This window comes from Phoenix dactylifera, chromosome 17 (genome assembly GCF_051530095.1).
Source record: "Phoenix dactylifera cultivar Ajwa chromosome 17, Ajwa_hap1_PhDact_Kaust_v1.1, whole genome shotgun sequence".
NCBI classification, from domain to species: domain Eukaryota; kingdom Viridiplantae; phylum Streptophyta; class Magnoliopsida; order Arecales; family Arecaceae; genus Phoenix; species Phoenix dactylifera.
In genome coordinates this window covers 5,603,337-5,623,816 of record NC_143206.1, presented here as the reverse complement: position 1 = coordinate 5,623,816, position 20,480 = coordinate 5,603,337, and the positions used below count along the sequence as shown (strand labels likewise).

Genomic DNA, 20,480 nt, shown 5'->3' with positions numbered 1-20,480 from the left:
ATCAATAATACCAATTTTCTAGTTTGTGGAAACATATCAACAATACCATATTACTAGCCTTTAGTGGGGCATCAACAATATCAAATTTTCGGCTTGTGAAAATGCATCAATAGTTCTGCATTACTATTTGTGGTGGAGCATCGACAATGTCACATTTTCAACCTGCAATAGAGTATCAACAACATGGCTAGTCTAAAGCATCACACCCAACTATCCAATTATACAAACTCATTTTTGTGCCTGCTAAGTAAATATAATTCAATGCTATATTTCTTGCAAAAATTCCATGTGAACACACACACACACATATACACACACACACATATATACACACACACACATATACATATATATATATATACATATACATATATATATACACATATATACATACATGCATTAGAATACATGATCATTTGATGATACATGATGAATATTTAATATTCTGTAAGTCCTTCAAGATTCCATTCGAGCAGACTTCTTGAGTCGAAGTGGACTATTAGTACCGGGTGTTTTTTCAAATTGGATCTATTTATATCAAACCTGACTTGACCTAATAAAAATTAGAGTCTAATTTATAAATTCAAACCCAACTAGATCATTTATTCGGTTTGCTTTTCGTGGCCAAATCCTATATTTCAGAGTGGTTTCAAATTTGCTAGTGAGTTATCCCTCTCCATTCTCACCTCCTATCTAGATTTCATAATTAGCCCATTCTTATCGCATCACGTACGAGGATCTTTGTAAATAAAAAGTAGCGGTATTAGAATTAAATTAGTCAGGTGGAATCTAACAAGTATATTGTTCTTTCATTCTATAATATAATATAAATAAATATGTTTTCAACAAATATTTAATACAAGATATGATTTTTGAGAAAAATAATATACAATAGTATATGACTAAGATATAACGGGAAAAAAAAGGGTTCGGGTTGTATTTTTCTAGTGAAAGAATGATTGATCTTCTTTCACGACATTGACCGTTGGATTAATATCTTAACAGATCTCAAAGCATTCGAACTCCTCGGCATTTCGCGATCCAACGGTAGATTTGCCCAAAGGAAGGTGAATCGTTATTCCGTGCGAAAGATACAATCCTCGTCCCCAAAAAGAAGCGGCCTCCCTGCTTAAAATCCGGGCCGCGGGCGATAAGGGGTCCGCCCTACGGAGAGCCAAAACCCTTTCCCTCACGAGCAGCTCGCTTTCACCATCCCTACCCCTTTCTCTCCTTTTAGAGATCATGGCGGGAAGAGAGATCCTGATGCTCGAAGCCCCGCCGGATCCTTCCCGCCAAGGCTGGTCGGCCGGTCCGAAGGCGGACGTCGTCGACGCGCTGCCCTACATCGACGACGACTACGGCGACCCCAGGGTGAAGACCGATGTCGACCGCCTCGTTGAGGAGGAGATGCGGCGGAGCGTCAAGAAGCCCGCGGATTTCCTCAGAGAGCTCCCTCCTCTGCCCAAGTTCGGCTTTGAGGTACGCAACGAGTCCTTCCCTGTCGTTTAAAGCTTGAATTTTGATGAAAGTTAGGGTTTTGGTGTCCTACTGTAGTTTCTTCTTAGGTTTTCTGCAAATGTACCGGAGCTTGTACCCCGAGATTGGAAAGAGGATGTTTAGATTCTTTTTTTTTCCTCTTTTGTTTTTATGGATTGTTCCTTGTTATGTTGTATAAAATGTGAGATTTTGAAGAGCTTAGTTCTTGGATAAATTAAGGTTTTGTGGCAATTTCGGTATTTATATTTTGTAGTGCGGTATTAGAAGCCAAGGAGTTAAAAATTTATATAATTGTTTTTCGATTAGGACGAATGGAAGATGCATTTATTTATGACTGTTTTGTTTTCATATCTTAATTCCAGATTTGAATCATCCACGAAACAGTTGGTTCAAAATTTATTAAATTTTATTTAAACAAGGAGAAGGTTAGAGCTTATAGGTTGGTGTTGGAAGAGGAGCATTTTTAGCTTATAGCTAAGTTATAGCTTATAGCTAACAAGGAGAGGATTATAGCTTATAGCTTGGTGTTGAAAGAGGAGCATTTTTTTAGCTTATAGCTTGGTTATAGCTTATAGCTAATAAGGACAAGGTTATAGCTTATAGCTTGGTTCAAATTTCTTCCTGGTTGTTTATGTTTTGGGCAAGCTTGTATTTTGATGGAGATAGGGCTTTGGAGCTCTACTGTAGTTTCTTATTAAGATTTTCAAAAAATGAGGAGTATTTTAAACTATTTTCTTGTTTTCTTTTTTTGTTCGTTGCCATTTTGTGCTAAAAGATTTTAAAAAGGTCAGCTCCTGCACAATTAGCTGTTCATTAAGATGTCTTTTTAGATGATGTTTGCAATCAAGGGGTTTAAAGGTTATATGGTTGTTTTTGAATTATCATGAATGGAAATGCTTCTGACTGCACAGTTTTTGTAAATTAATTGCATACATGAATAATCCATAAAATATAGAGGAGCTTATTGCTTGGGATGAGAAGAGGATGTTGACTTCTTTTTATTTTTCCCTTCTCTTTGATTTCTTTGGATGTCCCTTTATTGTGTAATATTGAATGTAACATTCTGCGGAGGTAATTACTTAAGTAAATTAGTGTTCTATGGCTGTTTCTCTTTAGTGTTGTTGTGTTGATGATGGATGTTAAGGGGTTTAAACAATATAGAGTTGATTTTTTGATTATGATGTATGAAAATTGTGGATGACCCTATAATTTGTCTCCTTCGTCGTGCTTCATGTGTGTTACCCATAAATATACCAATATATATCTTTTTAATTAGCTTCCTGACTCCTATATGCAAATCAGATGGTCACTGTCTAACTTATTAGTGCTTGGTCCCCTCATGAACTTAATTTTTATGGAACAAAATTATAGGTGCTTAGGCTTGCAAGGATTGTTTTATGTCCACAAGGCTTGCTGCACTGTATTTTTACCATGATCAATTACAGTAAGGACCAATAATATAAAGTTTTTGTATATATGTGCCAACTAACATGGTTGTGTAAATTGCTTAATGAACTTAAGACTCAATACATCAAACAAGAAAGGAAATGTTCTACTTCGTGTAACATGCTTATACAAAAGTAGATGTAGAAAGAACTTAGTTTGACAAAATATTGGTGATTAACCTGAAAATGGAATAAGCAATTTCTAAAACAGGAGAGAAAATGTAATACTTTATTTTTAAAGAAAAAGAACTAATGCTAACTTATTAAATTTTTACTCCATGCGATACTGCTTGATAATTTAGAATTTATCATTATTTACTCTATGCTAACTTATTAAATCTTTACTCCATGTGATACTCCATGCTAACTTATGGTGACTATTTTTCTTACCAACTAATGTCTCAGATTGTTGGTTTTCAGTATTGATGATCAAAGATGGAGAATGTAGTTCGTTTCTTTTAAAAGCTTGATTGCATTTTACGGTGGTTTAGCAGTTTATATCTTTGCATATGAGATTCTTCAGTGATCCTAAATTGTGAGATTCTTTAATTTTCAGTCCTCATGTAGTAACTTCATTATTTCTAAATTACTTTTGTTCTTTGTTCTTTATCAATGAGTCTCTTAGCGAAGGACTAGTCATATGGGGATCCCCAAATTGTCTTAGGAGGAATTCTTTTTCTGTTTTTTCACTTGTGTGAACTCTTAGTTGTCTAATTTGGAGAAGGAAGGTTCTTTTCTTTTTGCATTTTTATTTTTGAAGCTTTAAATGACCTACTATATCTCTGGGTGATGGCCTGATCCCTATGTAAAAAAGAGGCTTTGGGATGAATTTTGGACATTCCCTTATCTTCTCCTATAGTTATGGCCCCAAGATTTATGATGATGACTTCCTTGACTTTTGCTGCTAATTTACAAACTTCTTATGGCAATGTGGACATTGGTGTAATTATATGTATGCATCTATGTGTGTGTGCATGCATGTCACAGATTTAGTCTATATAACATGGAAGTTTCCTAGAAGTTGTTCATCTTAGTTCCTTTAAGTCTCCAAGAGAGACTTAATCCAAAAAGTAAACTACAAAACCACCATTTTGCCTTAGGGTTTGTCTTTTTGACCATTATAGTTCAATCTTAGCAAATTTAAATTTCAGACCTGCTGGAAATTCCAGCAATTTTGGAATTTTCTTTACTTTGTGAGGCCTCATTAAAATCTAATTCAAAACTATATCATTAGCACTTATTGGCTCCATGCATATCCTGTCTAGGAAATCCAAACTGCTATATTTTTCAACTTTACCTGTTTTGTTTATCTAATGAGCACTAGAGCTTCTATCCTCTTCTTGTCTTGCACCATTCTTGTATTCTGAAAAAATAAACTTGGATGTTGATAAATGTAAGGTTGCTACCTATTGAATACATGATCAGATAATTATATCTGGAACTTCTGAATGCAAACAAATAGAGTTAACTAATAATGTAACTCAAGATTGACTATGCATTCAACTTTACACATCAAAATGTATTGCCAAGTTAACTCTAGAATTTATCATTCTAAGTTACTTTGGAAAACATTTGGTTATCCTTTTTTGTTTTAGTTGTCTTGTCATAGGCATCCAATATTTAGAAATACAAACAATTTTGAATCACATTAATGCTTGTATTTTTTGACATTATTACAAGGTAAGTGCGAAGGTTGTCTCTCTATTTTTCAATACAGATATGTAGACACACACACACACACACCCCACACACATGCAGCAGTCACCCACATCTCCATGCACTTGCATGCATACATACATGTGCTCGCAAATATCTGCATGTTGGGGTGTAGCCAGAATTTCTTTTTGGGCCACTAATAATATTCAACATGAAAAAAGAAATTATCAACTATTAATTAACATCAGGAAATATCAACTAAATTTAGTAACATCTAACTTATAGTACTTTCCGCTCTCATAATTTTCTGTGAAGTAAAAAAAAGAAAAAGAAAACTGGGACAAGAATGAAAATGTGCTCACACACAAATGGAAAACATCTTTTACATTAATATGACATAAGCAACTTAGACTATGTGTTGTGACATCCAGATTAATGATCAACGCTGTTCATCATGATCGAAAATAGCCCATGTGTCTATAAATAAAATGCTTTTTCAGATCTATTTTTTGTAAACTATGTAAACCATGTGAATTTGAGTTCATATTTATTTTAAGACATGCAGACTATGAAAAATGTGGATTGTCCACTTGGATGCCCAGCTTGTGTTTTGGGCCTTCTGGCACAAAATATAGATAAATTAGTTATGTTATCAGAGCATTAAAGGCTTCCCTATATGCACACATGTATGTATGCATGCGTGAGTGTTTGTTCCCAACTTTTTAACTTCAATTTCTAAAATGTTTCGTAGACATAGTTGTTTGGATTACATGAAAAAATCTAAATCATCCATTTATTGTGCCTTCATCCATGTATTCTGCATTGACAATTAAACAATTACCTTATGAAGTTCTCCTTTTCCCTGCAATTCCTGCAATTTTATGCCTTTTCTGGTTAGCTGGTTGGGTATGCATATTGATTTTAAATGCTTCTAATGAATCTACCTTCCTTGTGGATTGTACTATGTCCAATTCTGGTACATATTTCTCAGGATCACCCTATGCTTGTTAGAGAGTATGAACGCGTGAGAGCTGGCAAGCCACCTGCAACTTTGGAGATGTCACGTTATGGATTAGAACCTCCCCCGCTAAATAAGCGTAATGATGTTGCTGCGTGGAGGCTAGCTCTACGAAATGCTCAGAGCTTGTTACAACATCAAATAGTAAGGTAATTAGTGATTGTGTAATGCAATTTCTTGGTCCCTCTGTCAACAGTTCTGGCTTTGCTTGGCATCTAATGTTAAAAAGGGGAAATGTCATATCACCACTTTGCTAGTTTATATATGCTGGGTGGAATATGGATTTGTCAGATTCAGAATCAAACACTCTTCTTGGGTGAAAGGATGACATGTTTTTTGTAAGTCCCTGATGCTGCTAAATTTTTAATCACTAAAAATTTTTAAACACAAAAATTCACTGTTTACATCAGTTTGTTGACACCATTGACTACTTATGAAATAACACCATAAACATCACCATCATTATTTTTCTATAAATTAGAATCTATTCAGATACATACACATAATAATGTTATAGCACCAAGTAAATTGTTCTACTTATGAAATAACACTATAAACATCATCATCATTATTTTTCTATAAATTAGAATCTATTCAGATACATACACATAATAAAATTATAGCACCGAGTAAATTGTTGTATTGTGCCTTTATTAACTATTAGACACTGCACTCATGTAGTGTTCTTGTATCACATGACTCTTCAGAAAACTGTCTTAACTCACTGGATGGTTCTATCAAACATGTCTCTCCAGTATTTCCTATTAAGCCATATTTTCTACTTATTTGACCTTTTGCAAATTCACTCCATAATTTTTATTCATGCTGTCCCCTAAACCCCCTTTCTCTCTTCCTATCCAGCATAATACCAGGTCATTCCTGTCAAAATTAAGGACTGACATTATCTGGCAGTTGGTCATTACACCAAAGGACAACCTATGGGAAAAATGAAACAGGGAGTAGTCATGATAATGAGGCTGATGATGACTACTCAATATGCCAGGCAACTAGAGTTAATTTCAACTTACATATTTTTAATGAAAATTATTAGTTGACTTTGTATTCTGTGATATGGTGATGCAAATAGTATTGGTATGGAAATATAAAAAAAATAATGCTCTTGGAAGTTGGAAAGTCTGTTGGTAATTCAGTTTTGTTCTCTGTGAATGTAGTGTCCAGTCTTCTAAGTTGAATGTATGTAATGTTGGTGTCTTCTAGGTTGACTAGAGTAAATAAATTTTATTTCCAATGTAAGTCCGTTATTAAGGTGGTTGCTTAGGAGTCTATATAAAGGAGTTGGAAGGGACATGTAAGGGAGACAATTCGATTAATCTACAATAACTTTTCTGGACAGAACTCAGTTCTCTTCTTTACAAGCTTTTTCTCCTGATTTCCCTTCAAAAAATCCGGACATAAAACTTCAAACACTCTTGGCTATAATAAGAGATTGGCTTCCCATTTTGGCTAAGTACAGCTCCAACTCTAACACCTGAAGCATCACATTCAACTTCAAAGACTTTGTCAAAGTTAGGTAGAGCAAGGACTGGTGTAGTGCACAACTTTTATTTGATCACTTGAAAGCTATCTTTTGCTTCTTTTGTCCATTCAAACTTTTCCTTCTTCATGCAATCTGTCATTGGTGCAATAACAGTGCTGAAATTTCCGATGAAACGTCTGTAGAAGGTAGCTAGGCCATAAAAACTATGCACTTCTCCAATTGTAGTTGGTGTAGGCCAGCTTCTAATTGCTTCAACTTTGCTTTGGTCTACATATCCCAAAAACAGCAAAGAATCAGCGAGAAACTTACACTTTTTCAAGTTAACATAGAGTTTTTCTTGATGTAGGACCTTCAATATTTCCTTTAGATTAATTCATTTGTATTCCTTGCATGTCCCTTACAACTCCTTTATATAGACTCCTAAGCAATTACCTTAATAATGGACTCACATTGGAAATAAAAAGTATTTACTCTATTCAGCCTAGAAGACACCAATATTAAATACATTCAACTTAGAAGACTGGACACTACATTTTCCATAACTTTCACAGAGAACAAGACTGAATTACTAACTGACTTTCCAACTTCCAAGAGCATTAGTTTGACTCTAGACTTTTGCCATGGAACTGATTTAGACAGGTAACAATGATGCTGAACCATGATTATTTTTTTTATATTCCCACACCGATACTATTTGCATCACCTATTAAACTGCAGAATCCAGCACTTTAGAGGACATTGGGGACCTTTTGTAGTCCAATAAACCTTTATTAATTTATTCAAGGAAGGCTTCCTTCACCTAATATCCTGGTTGGGCATCTTTTGGTCAACATTCCAGACAAAATTAACATATAAGAACTTTGCTACAAAAAGTTGTTTTTTTAGTGTTCTTTGGTAAGCTGTAGCATTGTTTTGAAAAAAAGCTGCTGCTGTGGCCATTGTAGTGGCTGTTATAGTATTTCGAATTGAAAACCAATATGCTAAGCTTCATTGTGGCACCATGTGGAACTTACATAGAAGCGGCCAATATGTTAGGCAAGAACCCTATTCTATGAGTGAAAACCTGCTATAGTGGCTGACAATAACCTAATCTTTTTCAATTTCAATGGGAGGCTCAAGTGAAAGAGTTTGGACAAGAAAAGATATGTCATAGCAGCGAAGGATTTTGATGATGGTGAAGTTGTTGACTGGTTAGTGAAGAAGGATTCTTCTGCAGATGAGCCTAGAGATGAAGTCGTCTTGCATTGTGAGGGTTGATATGGAGTATGGTTGAGGAAGCCTCTAGGGCTAATAGTGAGCCTAAGTGGTACACAAGGAGGAGAGCTAGATCTAAAGATGCCGGAGCTGCTTCATCCACACAGTTAAAGAAACCAAAGAATCAAAACATAAATACCGGTGAGATTGATTTGAGTCATTGGAGTCAGGAAAGAAGAAGAATGAGAGGAAGCATATGTTGAGATGGATGACTTGCACACAGTTAATTTTTGTGCTTGAGAAGCAAACCTCCTAGAAGTGGCAGATGATGATTCATTACTAATATGGTCAATCATCAATTTGTCATTCGGCCTTTTTGTCCGAACTCTAAAGGTGTCTATCATCTCTTGATAATGATATTTTATTTTGTGGATTATGTTATATGATTGTGGGCATCGTTCCTCTATAGTTGATGACTTGATGTTATGTGACTGTCAACATCTTTATCTGATGTTTGAATGTCATTTGATTATAGACCTTCATATGGATGTCAACATGATGTTATGGTGTTAGGTGGATGAGCTTTACCATTAATGTTTTTTTGTCATTAGTATTATTTTTTGCATGAAGTTGATGTAAAATATTGATTTTTGATAGTTAGAAAAGATATTGATATGTTTTAGCAGTTTGCCTTGGTCACATGGCGACCGCTATAGTGCTTGTTCTCTTCTGCTCACCATGAAAACCCTGACAGCTGCAAGCCTGTGATCTGTTTTAATACATTGTTGACCTATTGTATTTTCCTTTCCATGTGAGCTTTTGTTTCTTACAGTTTTCTTTTTTCTTTTTTTTCTTTTCTGATAAATGGCATCTTCAAAGATTTTGGTCTTTTTCTGGCAACTGTTCTAGTATATTACATTCAACGGATAATCTTCCAAAAGAGATCTTTTTATGTTGAATCAAGGGTGAATACGCTCCAATAAGTTTGCATGTTCCATGTCTACTGTTTCTTTCATACTACGGAAGCATGATCCTTTTCTGATTTATGACACCCTTATTTTTTTACATAAATTATTATTGTTAACTAAACTTTTTGTGCTTTTAAAGTAAAAGTACCAACAAACTCTCTCATTTCTTTACTCTATGTACAGTATGTGCATATGATAATTTTGTCTATATGGATGCTGACTGACATGCTTACTGAGAGCTTTGGGTACCCTTATATTGAATGTTCCTGTGTTCTCTTGTTCACAATCTTTATCCTTTCTTGCTTTATGTCATACTTATCATGACAACTAAAGTTTTGCTTCAAGTGGCATATATTTGCCATTGCTTAATGGAAGTGTTGCATAAAAAAATATATTAAGAGAGTAGAAGATGGTTAAGCAACATGCTATGTAAATGTTGATGTGTAGGATATGGATGCATATGAACAAAATTATATTTTGATGTGTTTCTTGTTTAATTTAATAGAAGACCAATAAATGAATTGCATGTTATCTACAAAATCTTTATAGTGGAATTTGCTAAAAGTCAGCATACTTAACTCACAGAAAGAAAACATGACTACTAAAAGTTATTCATTTAAAAATAATTCCATGTGTACCTTAAATCAAGATCTTCCATGCTTTTGTAAGGTGTAACCATGTTTATGATGTATCTTGAATTTGTTTTCATGAGCTAAAGTTTTTATTGAAACATGCACTCATGCATGAGCATGTGCATATATTTATCTGTATGTTTGCATACTTATTTTCCTATTTGAATATGGACATAAAGAATCACGTTGATTGTAACTTGATTTGTGGAAGTCTTGACTTCTTGTAAACTCAAATGCCTTAATCTAGAAAAATCTGCAAAGTGTTAGGAATGTTATTTTTGCCACAATGTTGTCTGTAATGACTATCATTTGGATACAAAAGTAAGTGCAATAGGTGTTCATCATGAGCTTTTAATTCTAAGCTCTATTATCTTTCTAGATTCTGATTTGAGGATTTTAAATGAGGATTTTTTTTTTCATGTGCCATCTGTAACTTCTTAGGTTCTATTTGATTTGATTTTTTTTTGCTTTTATTTTTTTTCTAATCTCTATTATCTTATTGTCAGGTTTTACCATCTTATTTTTTCTTGCACTCTTTCATGCCCATAGTTTACCTTTTATTTGGTTTACACAAACATGTAATCTCTTTTAATGTTGAATCAGGATTGAGAATCTGGAGCTAATGTTGAAGCATGGTGCTGATGTCTGGAAACAGAAGAACAAACAATTGGAGTCATTTTTGTCCAGGTATGTCTGTCATTTTTCCTAGTCATTGATGCTGTGGGCCCTAGTACAGCATTATGTAATATGTATCTTTATATGTTCAATCGAAATAGAGGTATCTGTTCTCTTATTGCAATGTGTTAGTTACATTAGAACTTATTTTAGATGTAAATGCTCCTCCAAGGAACAGCTTGATTAGTTGGACAGCTGTGTTAAATGAGATTCTTTATCAAAGTAGGAATCTTGATATGATTTTTTTTTAAAACTTTTTAGTTGTTCTCGCATCTAGAAAGGAACAAGGTGAAAAACTTGGAACATGGTTTCAATGACTGAAGTTCATGAGCATCCTAGGTTATCAACTGATGTGCAGATTTGAACATGGATGTCATGTGAGAATTTATTGGGCATCAGTAACATCATCCTTAGTTTCTTGTAAATGACTTGCTCCCATACATCCTTTATGCTCAGACACATTCAAATAAATCAGTCTCTGTTGTTGATCACTATCCATAACCTCAGTCTCTTGTTAAGGTCACCAGTGCATAAATTGAAACAACAGCCAATTTGACACTATCATCAATCATATGTAATATCTTAATGGTACTTCGTTTGATCTTATCATGCTCTGTGTTGTGATGGACTTTTCATGCCTGGCTTTATTTTCACAAAATTTTTGATGATATGCTTTGAAGAGCTTTCAGTTATGTTCTAAATTTACAATGCTTGGATACTTGGGCACTGTATGATAATTTATGCTGCTAAAATCAATTTTGATTCCTTCCTGTAGTGATGAGGTGGCAGAATTCTACTTATAAGATCAAGGGGTTTGTTTTTATTAGTGTATAAAACCTGCATACTTTGTCATTCTTTTTAGTAATGCTTGAGGATGGTCATGTATAAGTTCAAAGGCCACAATGAGTGTTTTTCGCCTGTATCTCTACTCCATGAACATCTTTGTCAAGACATATCACGTATGGTCTCTCTCTTTCCTATTTGACAAAACCATATCTGATGCACGATATCATGGTGCCACTCAAATGAGAGGTAATGTGCAAAGAACATTGATTTATCAATTATGAACCGACTATGAGATGATGATGAAGGTGTCTTGGGGAGGTGATTTGTGGAAGCATGAAGCTTTATTGGTTGAAAATTTAAATTGAGCTGACGCTGCATTACAAATAGCAAGCCTATATTCTGGGATGTGTTAAATGTGGTGTAGCTGCAAATTAGGTTCTATCTTGTGAATGACTATGACAAAATTCATCAAGAAAATGTAGCAAAAGCCAGAGCTATTAAGCTAGCTGGAAGGGCAGAAAGCGTGTTTGAAACTATTGTTTTACAATATAATGGCTTCAGATAGGAAACTCCAACTCATGGTTTATTCATGTGCTCTTGAAGCAGAGGAGTGCTCAAAACACCATTAGACTTTGAGAGATGTGGAGGCACATTCACTATGAATGTGGAAGAGGTAATATTGATGAAAAAAATCTACTATAAGAAGTTGCTGAATGCCAACACTGCTAATAAACATTTAGAATGAAATTTGTTGATAATACTGAAGATCTGTCGTTTAAAGCACTTAAAACTGAGAAAATGGAAAAGGGATTTCAACCTTCCTGGTCAAGAGAAAAAAAATCCTGGATAGGTACCGACCTTGTGGATCAGAAAAATAGTCTATGACTTGGATGCAAGGTCTGCCGAATCTAATAGCAAACGGTTCCGGCCTATACAGGCCCGAATCGCAATGGGACTGGCCGAAATTGGTTCTTTTCGAGCCGGAACTGGCCTGAACCTGCTGGAACCGGTTGGTTCCGACCGGTTCGATGCCGACTCGGTGCGCCGAGTCAAGTAGCATTGTGGCATTATTAGACTTAAATTCAAAAAAAATAAAAAAATCAAGAAATATAAAAAAACATCAAATTGGATTTAAATTTATAGAAAAAGTTCAAAAAGAGTGATTATCAATTAAATTTTTGGAGAACTGTTCAAAAAAAAATTAGGGCATGCTGGTCAAAAAAAAAATTAGGGCGCGCCGGTTGCCGGTTTGGTTCGGCACCGAACCAGTACCCAACCGTACTAGGCGCCAATCAGTATGGATCCCGATTCTATTGACGAACCTTGCTTGGATGCATACTAAACAAGAATTTTTCAGCAAAAATGGCTTATTACTAAATCTGACATCAGCAGAGTTACCATTGGTTTTTCTCTGTCAATGTGATTTCTCAAAAGAAATACGATATAACTTTTTGACCGTCATCTCAAGGACCATGATCTTTGTGCACCTCTTCCTGTAAGTTCATGGATGGATGGATCCACTAGTTTTCATTGCTGGTGAGATGTTGGCAACAACTCCTTGAATGTTGGGCCACTTTTGTAACTTTCATGGGTTGGTCAATGTGAGTTGCCTCCTCTTTGTTCATTCTACAAGGTTTTTATTAAGGCTTTAGAAGCTTCCTCTGCATCGCTGGTGATGCAATTGCATATGAGTTTTAGAAGCACGGGATTCATGTTTTAGAAGACATTTCCTTATTTGCTTAGGTGGCAACCTTTGTTTGTCTATCCTGTTTAAATATGAAGGACAAAATTAATTTGTGAATTATTAGAGTTGTCAGGTTGGTACCTAACATTGACATACTGCATATTATTTGATGTTATGTTTCATTTTTTTGGGATTTCACCTTTCTACTAACTATAGTCTTTTAAAATGCTGTCTAGGATCTAAGAAGTCAAGATGTTTGTCTATGCTTAACCAATTATCTATGACACAACGCTTCTGAGTCAAGGTTGGAAAAGTTAATTTTGGTCTTCATGAAGCTTGCGAAGCTTTGTTTACACAGTTCTGGGTCAAATTCCAGATTTCTGACCAAAATATAAGGGAAAATGATGAAAAAGATTAGTTAAAATAAGAAAAAAATAAATAAACCAAGGAAACATATATTATGTAGTTTGGAAGTATATTGTATCATTTTTGATCATCAAATTTTTGGTGGTTGTGCTGTCAGGCTGAAAGCTTCTAACTAGGAAGAGTTATAAAATTCTTTGAAAGCGAACGAGTTGTCAAAGAACTATTGTTTGATAGTAACCTAATTCTTGAACATCTAACAATTTTAACAGCTGTAATAATGGAACATACTAATGTGGAACTATATATGAATATGAAACTTGCTATATTAATTATCATCATATTGAAAACCATGTACCAACATATAACTTATAATTTACTTATTACAAAAAAACTACTACTAGATATATCTTATCTTAGTGTGAGACTTAAACTAAGGTCTAGCAAATCTAAGATTATATCTTTCCCCAGTCCCCTTTTCATCTGTTTTTAGAACCGAAGGGTTCTCCTAAATCTATAAAAAAAAACTGTTTTTCTTAATTTGCTTTGTGCCAAACACTGAAATACTTTTAATTTTTAAAAATTTATGAAAATATATGGTCAATGTTAAGAAAATATTTCTTGCTTATCATCCATAAATATTTCTACTTTGTCCTTGAAAATGAAAAAGATGACCCTAAATTTACACTATTTAGTCGGTTTTAAATAAATAAATGGCCAATGACCAGGAAATGGCTCCAAAGTTAAGATAATTGTAAAAATAATCCCAAAATGATGTTAAATATCAATGTGATGAATTCAAAGAATGTATGAAATCGGTTTTGACCGAAACTGGCTCAAACAATAAAAACTTTAGTACATTTCAGATCATTTCAGGCTGAAATCAACACATTTTGGCTGAAACTCCCATCATTGCTTCTAGCAGCTTCCGGTGAAAATTGTACTACAAAGTGAGAATTACTAGCATCATATTTTGCTGGAATTTTAGTCCGGAAGCCTCCATTTTGGTTTATTATTAGAAACCTATTGATCCTACAGTTTATTTTCATACATTTTTTTTGTTTTGTGAGGTGCGGGGGATGGGGTGGTTGGATTTTTGTTTGATCACGGACATACTACTTTTTTTGGTTGTTTAGGAGTTTGGGAAGTCTTCTTTTAACCTTGAAGCGCTTTTGTTGGTCATATAAGGTTTTGTAATGGGTTTGAGTTGTTTACTAGTCTTTTTTGTGAAATGAATTTAGGTGAATTGTGGCTTGTAGTATGGAGAAAGTGGTAGTTTTCAGACGGTGAAGATCTTGAGGTTTTTATTTGCAGGATAAGGATGGGCAAAGCAGGTGTAGGTTGTTAACTGGGATGGTCTTCCTTCCCAAGGAAGTGGGTGAATTGGGAATTAGATGTCTGTCTCTACTAATTCGGCAAGTCACTTTTTAAACCTGCTAGGTAATTAGAGTTTAATGATGAGAGTTCTTGCGCTTATGTGGTATTGACAAAATATGGGTGGAACACCCTACCAGTGGTGGATGGTCAAGGGGGGCTTCATAATCATGAAGTTGTGGTTGTGTTGTTGTTCTCAAGCTATGGATGTGCTGAAATGGAGTTGACTCTGGTACTTGAATCAGCCATTTGGACGATTGTTGATTGGGTGATTTACCTTCAGATCAAATACTTTGCTTGATGAATGCAAAGGAGCACAATGATACTGTTGTGATATTGTTAGTTGCTATCCTTAATTAAAATTTCTATCCTTTATAAAAAATATTGCCATTATCATTATTTTATTTATTTTTAATATTTAATACTAAGTATATGTATGCCTGCATATGCAGTCCACATACCACATTTGCATCATGCAGTTCCTTGCCTGCTCACGTACTATAGCTTCCTATTAAAATATTGATAATTGGCAACACTTAACCTTTTATCTTTGCTTTTGGTCATCGTGGAGATTGCTATTCTTGGTAGATCCATTTGTGTTAAGTGTTAGGGAATGACCACCATATACACAACTTAAGTAGGGAGATGCTTTGTGTCAACGTTATGAAATCCGACCTGATGTTGACTTATTTTAATGTTTGCATCATGGGTCAGAGGTCAATCCTGGATCAACCATTGGTTCACCACAAGTCGAACTCGTGCATTCTCTCTCTCTGAAGTGAGGGGAGCCCAATTTTTTGACCTCGCCTTTCCTCTTCTCTTTCAGAGTAAAGGAAGCAAAATATAAAGCTTGGAAACTGTAACAGTTAAGGCTGGGAATGGGTTTGGTTGACTAGTGACCCGACCTGGTCCGACCTGGTTAGACCTGAACCCACCCGTCTTGAAGGCCCATGGGGTCTGGTCGGGTTCAAATATTATGCTCGTTCCACATTCCAGGTCAGGTCTGGATTTCATAGGCTTTGACTTGGCCCAATTCAACTCGATTCATGCACTATATGGGTCCATTTGGGTCTTCCAATTAGTTACTCGACTTGACCTGACTTGAATTGACCTAAAGAAAGTACTCTAAGTGATTTCTTCTTTTTCTTATTAAGAGAAAAATGCTCAAACTAATCTCACTACATTAAGAAGGCCAGCTTTTGAGGTTATTAACCTTTTAGATTGCAGTTCTAGGTTAACATTAATTCATGGAGTTTTCATCATGTTAGCAAACATTTTTGTGGCAGTCAAAATTCAGTTTGATGCAGAAGTAGGAACAAAATTTTCTTCATGAAATCTTGTTAGTAAACAAATGTACAGCTGGACCCGAACCAGACCCGATCCAGACTTGAATATTCCCTGACCTGATTTGATCAACTTACTAGGCCTAAAATATTTTCCATAGGCCCGATTTGACCTGACTCGATCATCTATTTGATTGGGCATGATCTAAATATCAAAACTAGTACATGAAACTGAGTTGGGTCAGGGTCAAGCATGCCCTAGTCCGATTTGACCCATCTGCAGCCCTAGTAACAGTGGCGAAACATAGTCGGAGCTCGAAAATCCTAGCAATGGTAGAACCCTAGACCTGCTCCAACCCTGCCATAACTGATGAGGTTGATAGCTCCTTCTCCACTCCCTATGTGAGCACCCCACCAGCCCCAGCTGTGGCTTTGGTGGCTACTACTTCAGTATGTCGGCCACCCTCGAGTGGGTGCCTCCACCTTTGGCCACTTCAAGTTTGAGTTTGAGACCATTGCTTGTTTCCCCCCATCGGCACCACAATTGCTGAATTGATGGTCTCCATGACAAGGTCTTCCTCAATGGCCAGATCTGCTTAATGAAGCTGTCCTCCCACATCTAGGGTCGCCAAACCCTCGCCCTTTCCCAGATCTCAAAGCTGAGGAGGGAAACCCAATGCCGATGGAGGCAGGCGGTAGAGGTAAAGATCTAAGTATCATAGTAGATCTCTTCATCGAAGGACCATATTGATGTCTCCTCTCCAACAAATCCAAGGCCTCCCCACCTCCACCTCTGTGCTCTGACATGCCCTTGTAGCCTTTCCTTTGACCTAATAGTTGACCTGGATGAATCAAATACTAGGTCAAACCGGGCGGATCTGGTGGGCTAGCAGCCTGGTCAGTGGGTTGCCCAGGGTTTTTGGAAATCTGGGTTTGGGATTGACCCAACCCATGTAGGCTTATGGGTCACAGCCTGCCTGACCCGATCGGATTGTAAACCATGGCTTTCCTATTGCAAATATAGATGATTGAACATGGATTAGAAGACTTGGGGGGGTTGATATTAATTTATTGGAAAAGATAATGAAGATTGGAGCTTAGCAGCAGTTAGGTTTATTGGAAAAGATATTAATTTATTGGCATATATGGTGTTGCTTGTCCTTTTTAGAAATTTCTCACAGGAGGAGAAACCAGAAGTTAGGTTTTCTAGCTTCTCCTAAACACATTATTTTTCTTCTTCTAGTAGAAGCAGTTTCAACCACACTCTTACGGTGCTGCACCTGCCTTGGAATCTCATTAGAGAACTGTTTTTGTGGCGACTTATTAAACAATTTTCTAAGACAGCCACTTTCCTACACCCGCGACCATTTTCCTCTGCCCAGCACACGCTTTTGGTAACTAAGGATAAGAGTTGTTGGGAGTGTGATCTCCTGGATAAGTCTAAGAGACAACCTCGGCTCATAGACAGATTTGTATTACAATAAATAGTGGTTTATGAACAAGTTTGATTAATATGTAAGGCAACATAGGTATTTTAACAATGTTTGTCCATACTTTATAGAGCAGAGTGTGATGTTTGTTCTACACGTGGGGGCTCTGGAATGTTCTGCATTAAGAACAATATGCACACTTGTTTGCTGATGTAAATGATAGGAAGTGGAGGTGGAGGAATTAGTAGGATCTCCTGGTGTTTCTCAATCCCGTCCAGTCAAGAAGAAACTATAATGGGGTTCTTTTTCTCTCTCTATACTTCAGATGGTCTTTCATGAATTTCTTGGCCATCACACACATACGCATGAATGCGTGCATGCATGAGTGCACGCCTGCCCAATCATGCACATGCACACAATCAAATGTATGTTTATAGATGCATTCATGCACTTATATATGCATGCATTAAGCATGCAGGGATGCACCCAAAGTATGGTTTAAGTCCACTACAGAGTGGAAATAATGTTCCACTGAGGTTGAATGTCACTAATGGCTGTTTGAAATTCATGCGGGTCTTTGAGCTGATCAAAATTGTCAATTTGCCATTATGGCCCCAACATGAGTCTCAAAGACTGTTACTCCACCGTGCTGTGCGGAGAAACTGAAAGTTTCTGCTGCATAACGGACCTAAACTGCACAGAGCGCATGCATATTTTAATGCTCCATGCACTAGAAGTCTTCTCTGCAGCTTAATCACCCATTTCTTTCCATTCGTGCATGAATCGCTTTTCTTACTGCTACCTATATTTGCTTCTAGAATGCAAGCAGTGGCTCTGGAATATAATGAAAAGATTGAAGCTGTGAATCGTGAAAGAAAATTCCATCAGGTAGCATTTTTTGGCTTGAACTTTATTGCTACAAAGAGGATGATCTGTCCAATTCTCAGGATTCTAATACAGGTCTTACATGTATATGATATCACCAGCAAAACACAGGTGTGCAACTTAATGCCCTGATGGCACAATGGAGGGAGCTATGTGAGAAGAACATAGAGATCCAAGCTGCATGTGCTGATCTTCAGAATCGTATAGACCAACTCAAGATGGAAGCAAAGGAGAAGTATGTTTGGTTATTCTCTGTTCTCTCATATCATTTACAATTTACTTGGCATCTGACTCAATGTTCTCTTACAGTGGTCTTGATTTGGATGCCAATGTGCAAAATCAATCTGCAATAACCTCAGGACTATAAGGTATATTTTCATCCAATCTGTCTAATAATGAATGAAATTCTATGCATGTTAAGATCATGAACGTTCAGATTTGCAGTTGTCATGTTTGGCCATCCATGTCTTGGATTTAAAATAAGAAAAAAAGAACCAGATAATGCTGTAAGCATGCTTAGTTCTAGAAGCAACCATCGAATCTGTATTCTCAGTCTATGTTCTTATAGTTTTGTTGCCATACAGGATGTAGAAGAGATCTAACGCTTTGCAGTCTTCTTAATTGAAATTGAATTTTGTTGGCCTCTGTGGGCACATACGGGCTCAATTCAATTTGTGGACATTGACTGGAGAGTTTCATGACCACTCAGCAAGGGGATATTGGATGTGAGTTAGATGGTGAGCACGATCAGAGGTAAGTAACAGTTTCTGCCACCATTGCAATCTTGAGCTAGAGTGGCAGCAGATTCAGCTGTTAAAATCTTAAGGGATTGTAGCAAATGATGACTTGCTTGCTCTCTTTCGCCAAACAATCCAGCCGTCAGAATGCCAAGTATGTTTCGAGGGATTTTTGACATATTGAACCCCATTTTTTTCTTTCTTTTTTTTGTTTGGGTAGAATATTGAATCCTGCTTGATGATTTCAGTCCATATTAACATCCTCAATGTCTAGATTAGATATTTCAATAACAATAAGAGGTGCTGCAACAATTTGAGTACCCAACTACCCATTATCTAATATTGGATTTGCCTCCAATTGAGCCAAGTTAATCCTAGACCACTGCTTAACAGTTTGACCTATCCACTGTGACCGACAAGGGCTGTTCAGATGGGATGACATTCGATTATGCCATTCCACCCTATTACAATGCAAATGTAAACCTCCAAACATCTGCTCCATTAACTAAAGAAAAGAGGATGATGGGAGGAAGATATAGGCTGGCTTAAGGAGTGATTTGTTGGCTGAAGAGCATGCAATTCAGCACCAATACCATTGGCTTAGTTTTAGTTTGAAGCCAATTCATAAAAAATGAAAAGAGTCATCCTCTACTTCCACATGACCAAGGCAGATACCTGTTGGGTTTCTCCACCCCCTTCGTGGGATTTCAACCCTCTTCCATTTTAATTTGGTCATCCGATGATATCTAATGGACAACCTGGAAATCAACATGGAAAAAAAAATTATATCTCTTTGGAAGCACTGGGAAATGTCACCATTGGGGCCAAAATCTAGGTACTGTCATCGACAGGAGAGGGATACGGACTAGTTAAGCTATGATGGAATGAGATCAAAGCAACAGGTTTTTTCCAAGTTACAACAGAAAAGAACATACTAGATTGATTTTATTATGTCTTTCTTATCTTCTATAGAATTTTAATGCTTCTAGGACCATCTCTCTCTCTCTCTCTCTCTCTCTCTCTCTCTCTCTCTCTCTCTCTTTCTTGGTTTTAGCTGTCTCAATCTTCTTGAGTGACTCAGAATACACCGATCGATATAGAATTTTATCAAATTACATGAACAAAATCATGATCCTTTATCTTATATTCATTACTTTGGTCCAATTCTTGGCACCCTTCTTCTTAGGGCTTGTCTTTAGAAGAGTTCGAAAATTCAAAAATTCTGGTAGTGGCATCAAAAAGTAATCAAATTATAAAAATTTTCTGAAACATAGATTCTCCAAAATCCTGAACCCTACTCAAAATGGAGTAGGAGGGATCGCAAAGGTTCATTGAGTGTGTGCTCCATTTTCTAT

The 20,480-nt window shown here is 36.2% G+C and overlaps 1 protein-coding gene across 2 annotated transcripts; it reads left to right on the top strand.

The window, feature by feature from the left end:
• Positions 1–1,152: 1,152 nt before the first annotated feature.
• Positions 1,153–19,445, top strand: MOS4 (modifier of snc1,4). Of its 2 annotated transcripts, none has more exons than XM_039120022.3 (7): positions 1,153–1,479; positions 5,590–5,765; positions 10,512–10,595; positions 18,322–18,391; positions 18,490–18,623; positions 18,698–18,756; positions 18,957–19,113. In XM_039120022.3, the coding sequence occupies exons 1-6, from the start codon at positions 1,243–1,245 to the stop codon at positions 18,753–18,755; spliced, it is 759 nt and encodes a 252-aa protein (XP_038975950.1). In that variant the 5' UTR covers positions 1,153–1,242; the 3' UTR covers position 18,756; positions 18,957–19,113. The 2 variants fall into 2 exon arrangements, with proteins under 2 accessions (XP_038975950.1, XP_038975949.1); XM_039120021.3 differs by having other exon boundaries at positions 1,154–1,479; positions 18,973–19,445.
• Positions 19,446–20,480: the final 1,035 nt, after the last annotated feature.

Bases quoted from the DNA above. Each gene is read 5' to 3' on its own strand.
- MOS4 (XM_039120021.3), top strand. From the start codon at position 1,243: ATGGCGGGAAGAGAGATCCTGATGCTCGAAGCCCCGCCGGATCCTTCC. The intron at 5,766-10,511 runs GTAATTAGTGAT...ATGTTGAATCAG, and splicing joins TTACAACATCAAATAGTAAG to GATTGAGAATCTGGAGCTAA. The intron at 10,596-18,321 runs GTATGTCTGTCA...ATTTGCTTCTAG, and splicing joins TTGGAGTCATTTTTGTCCAG to AATGCAAGCAGTGGCTCTGG.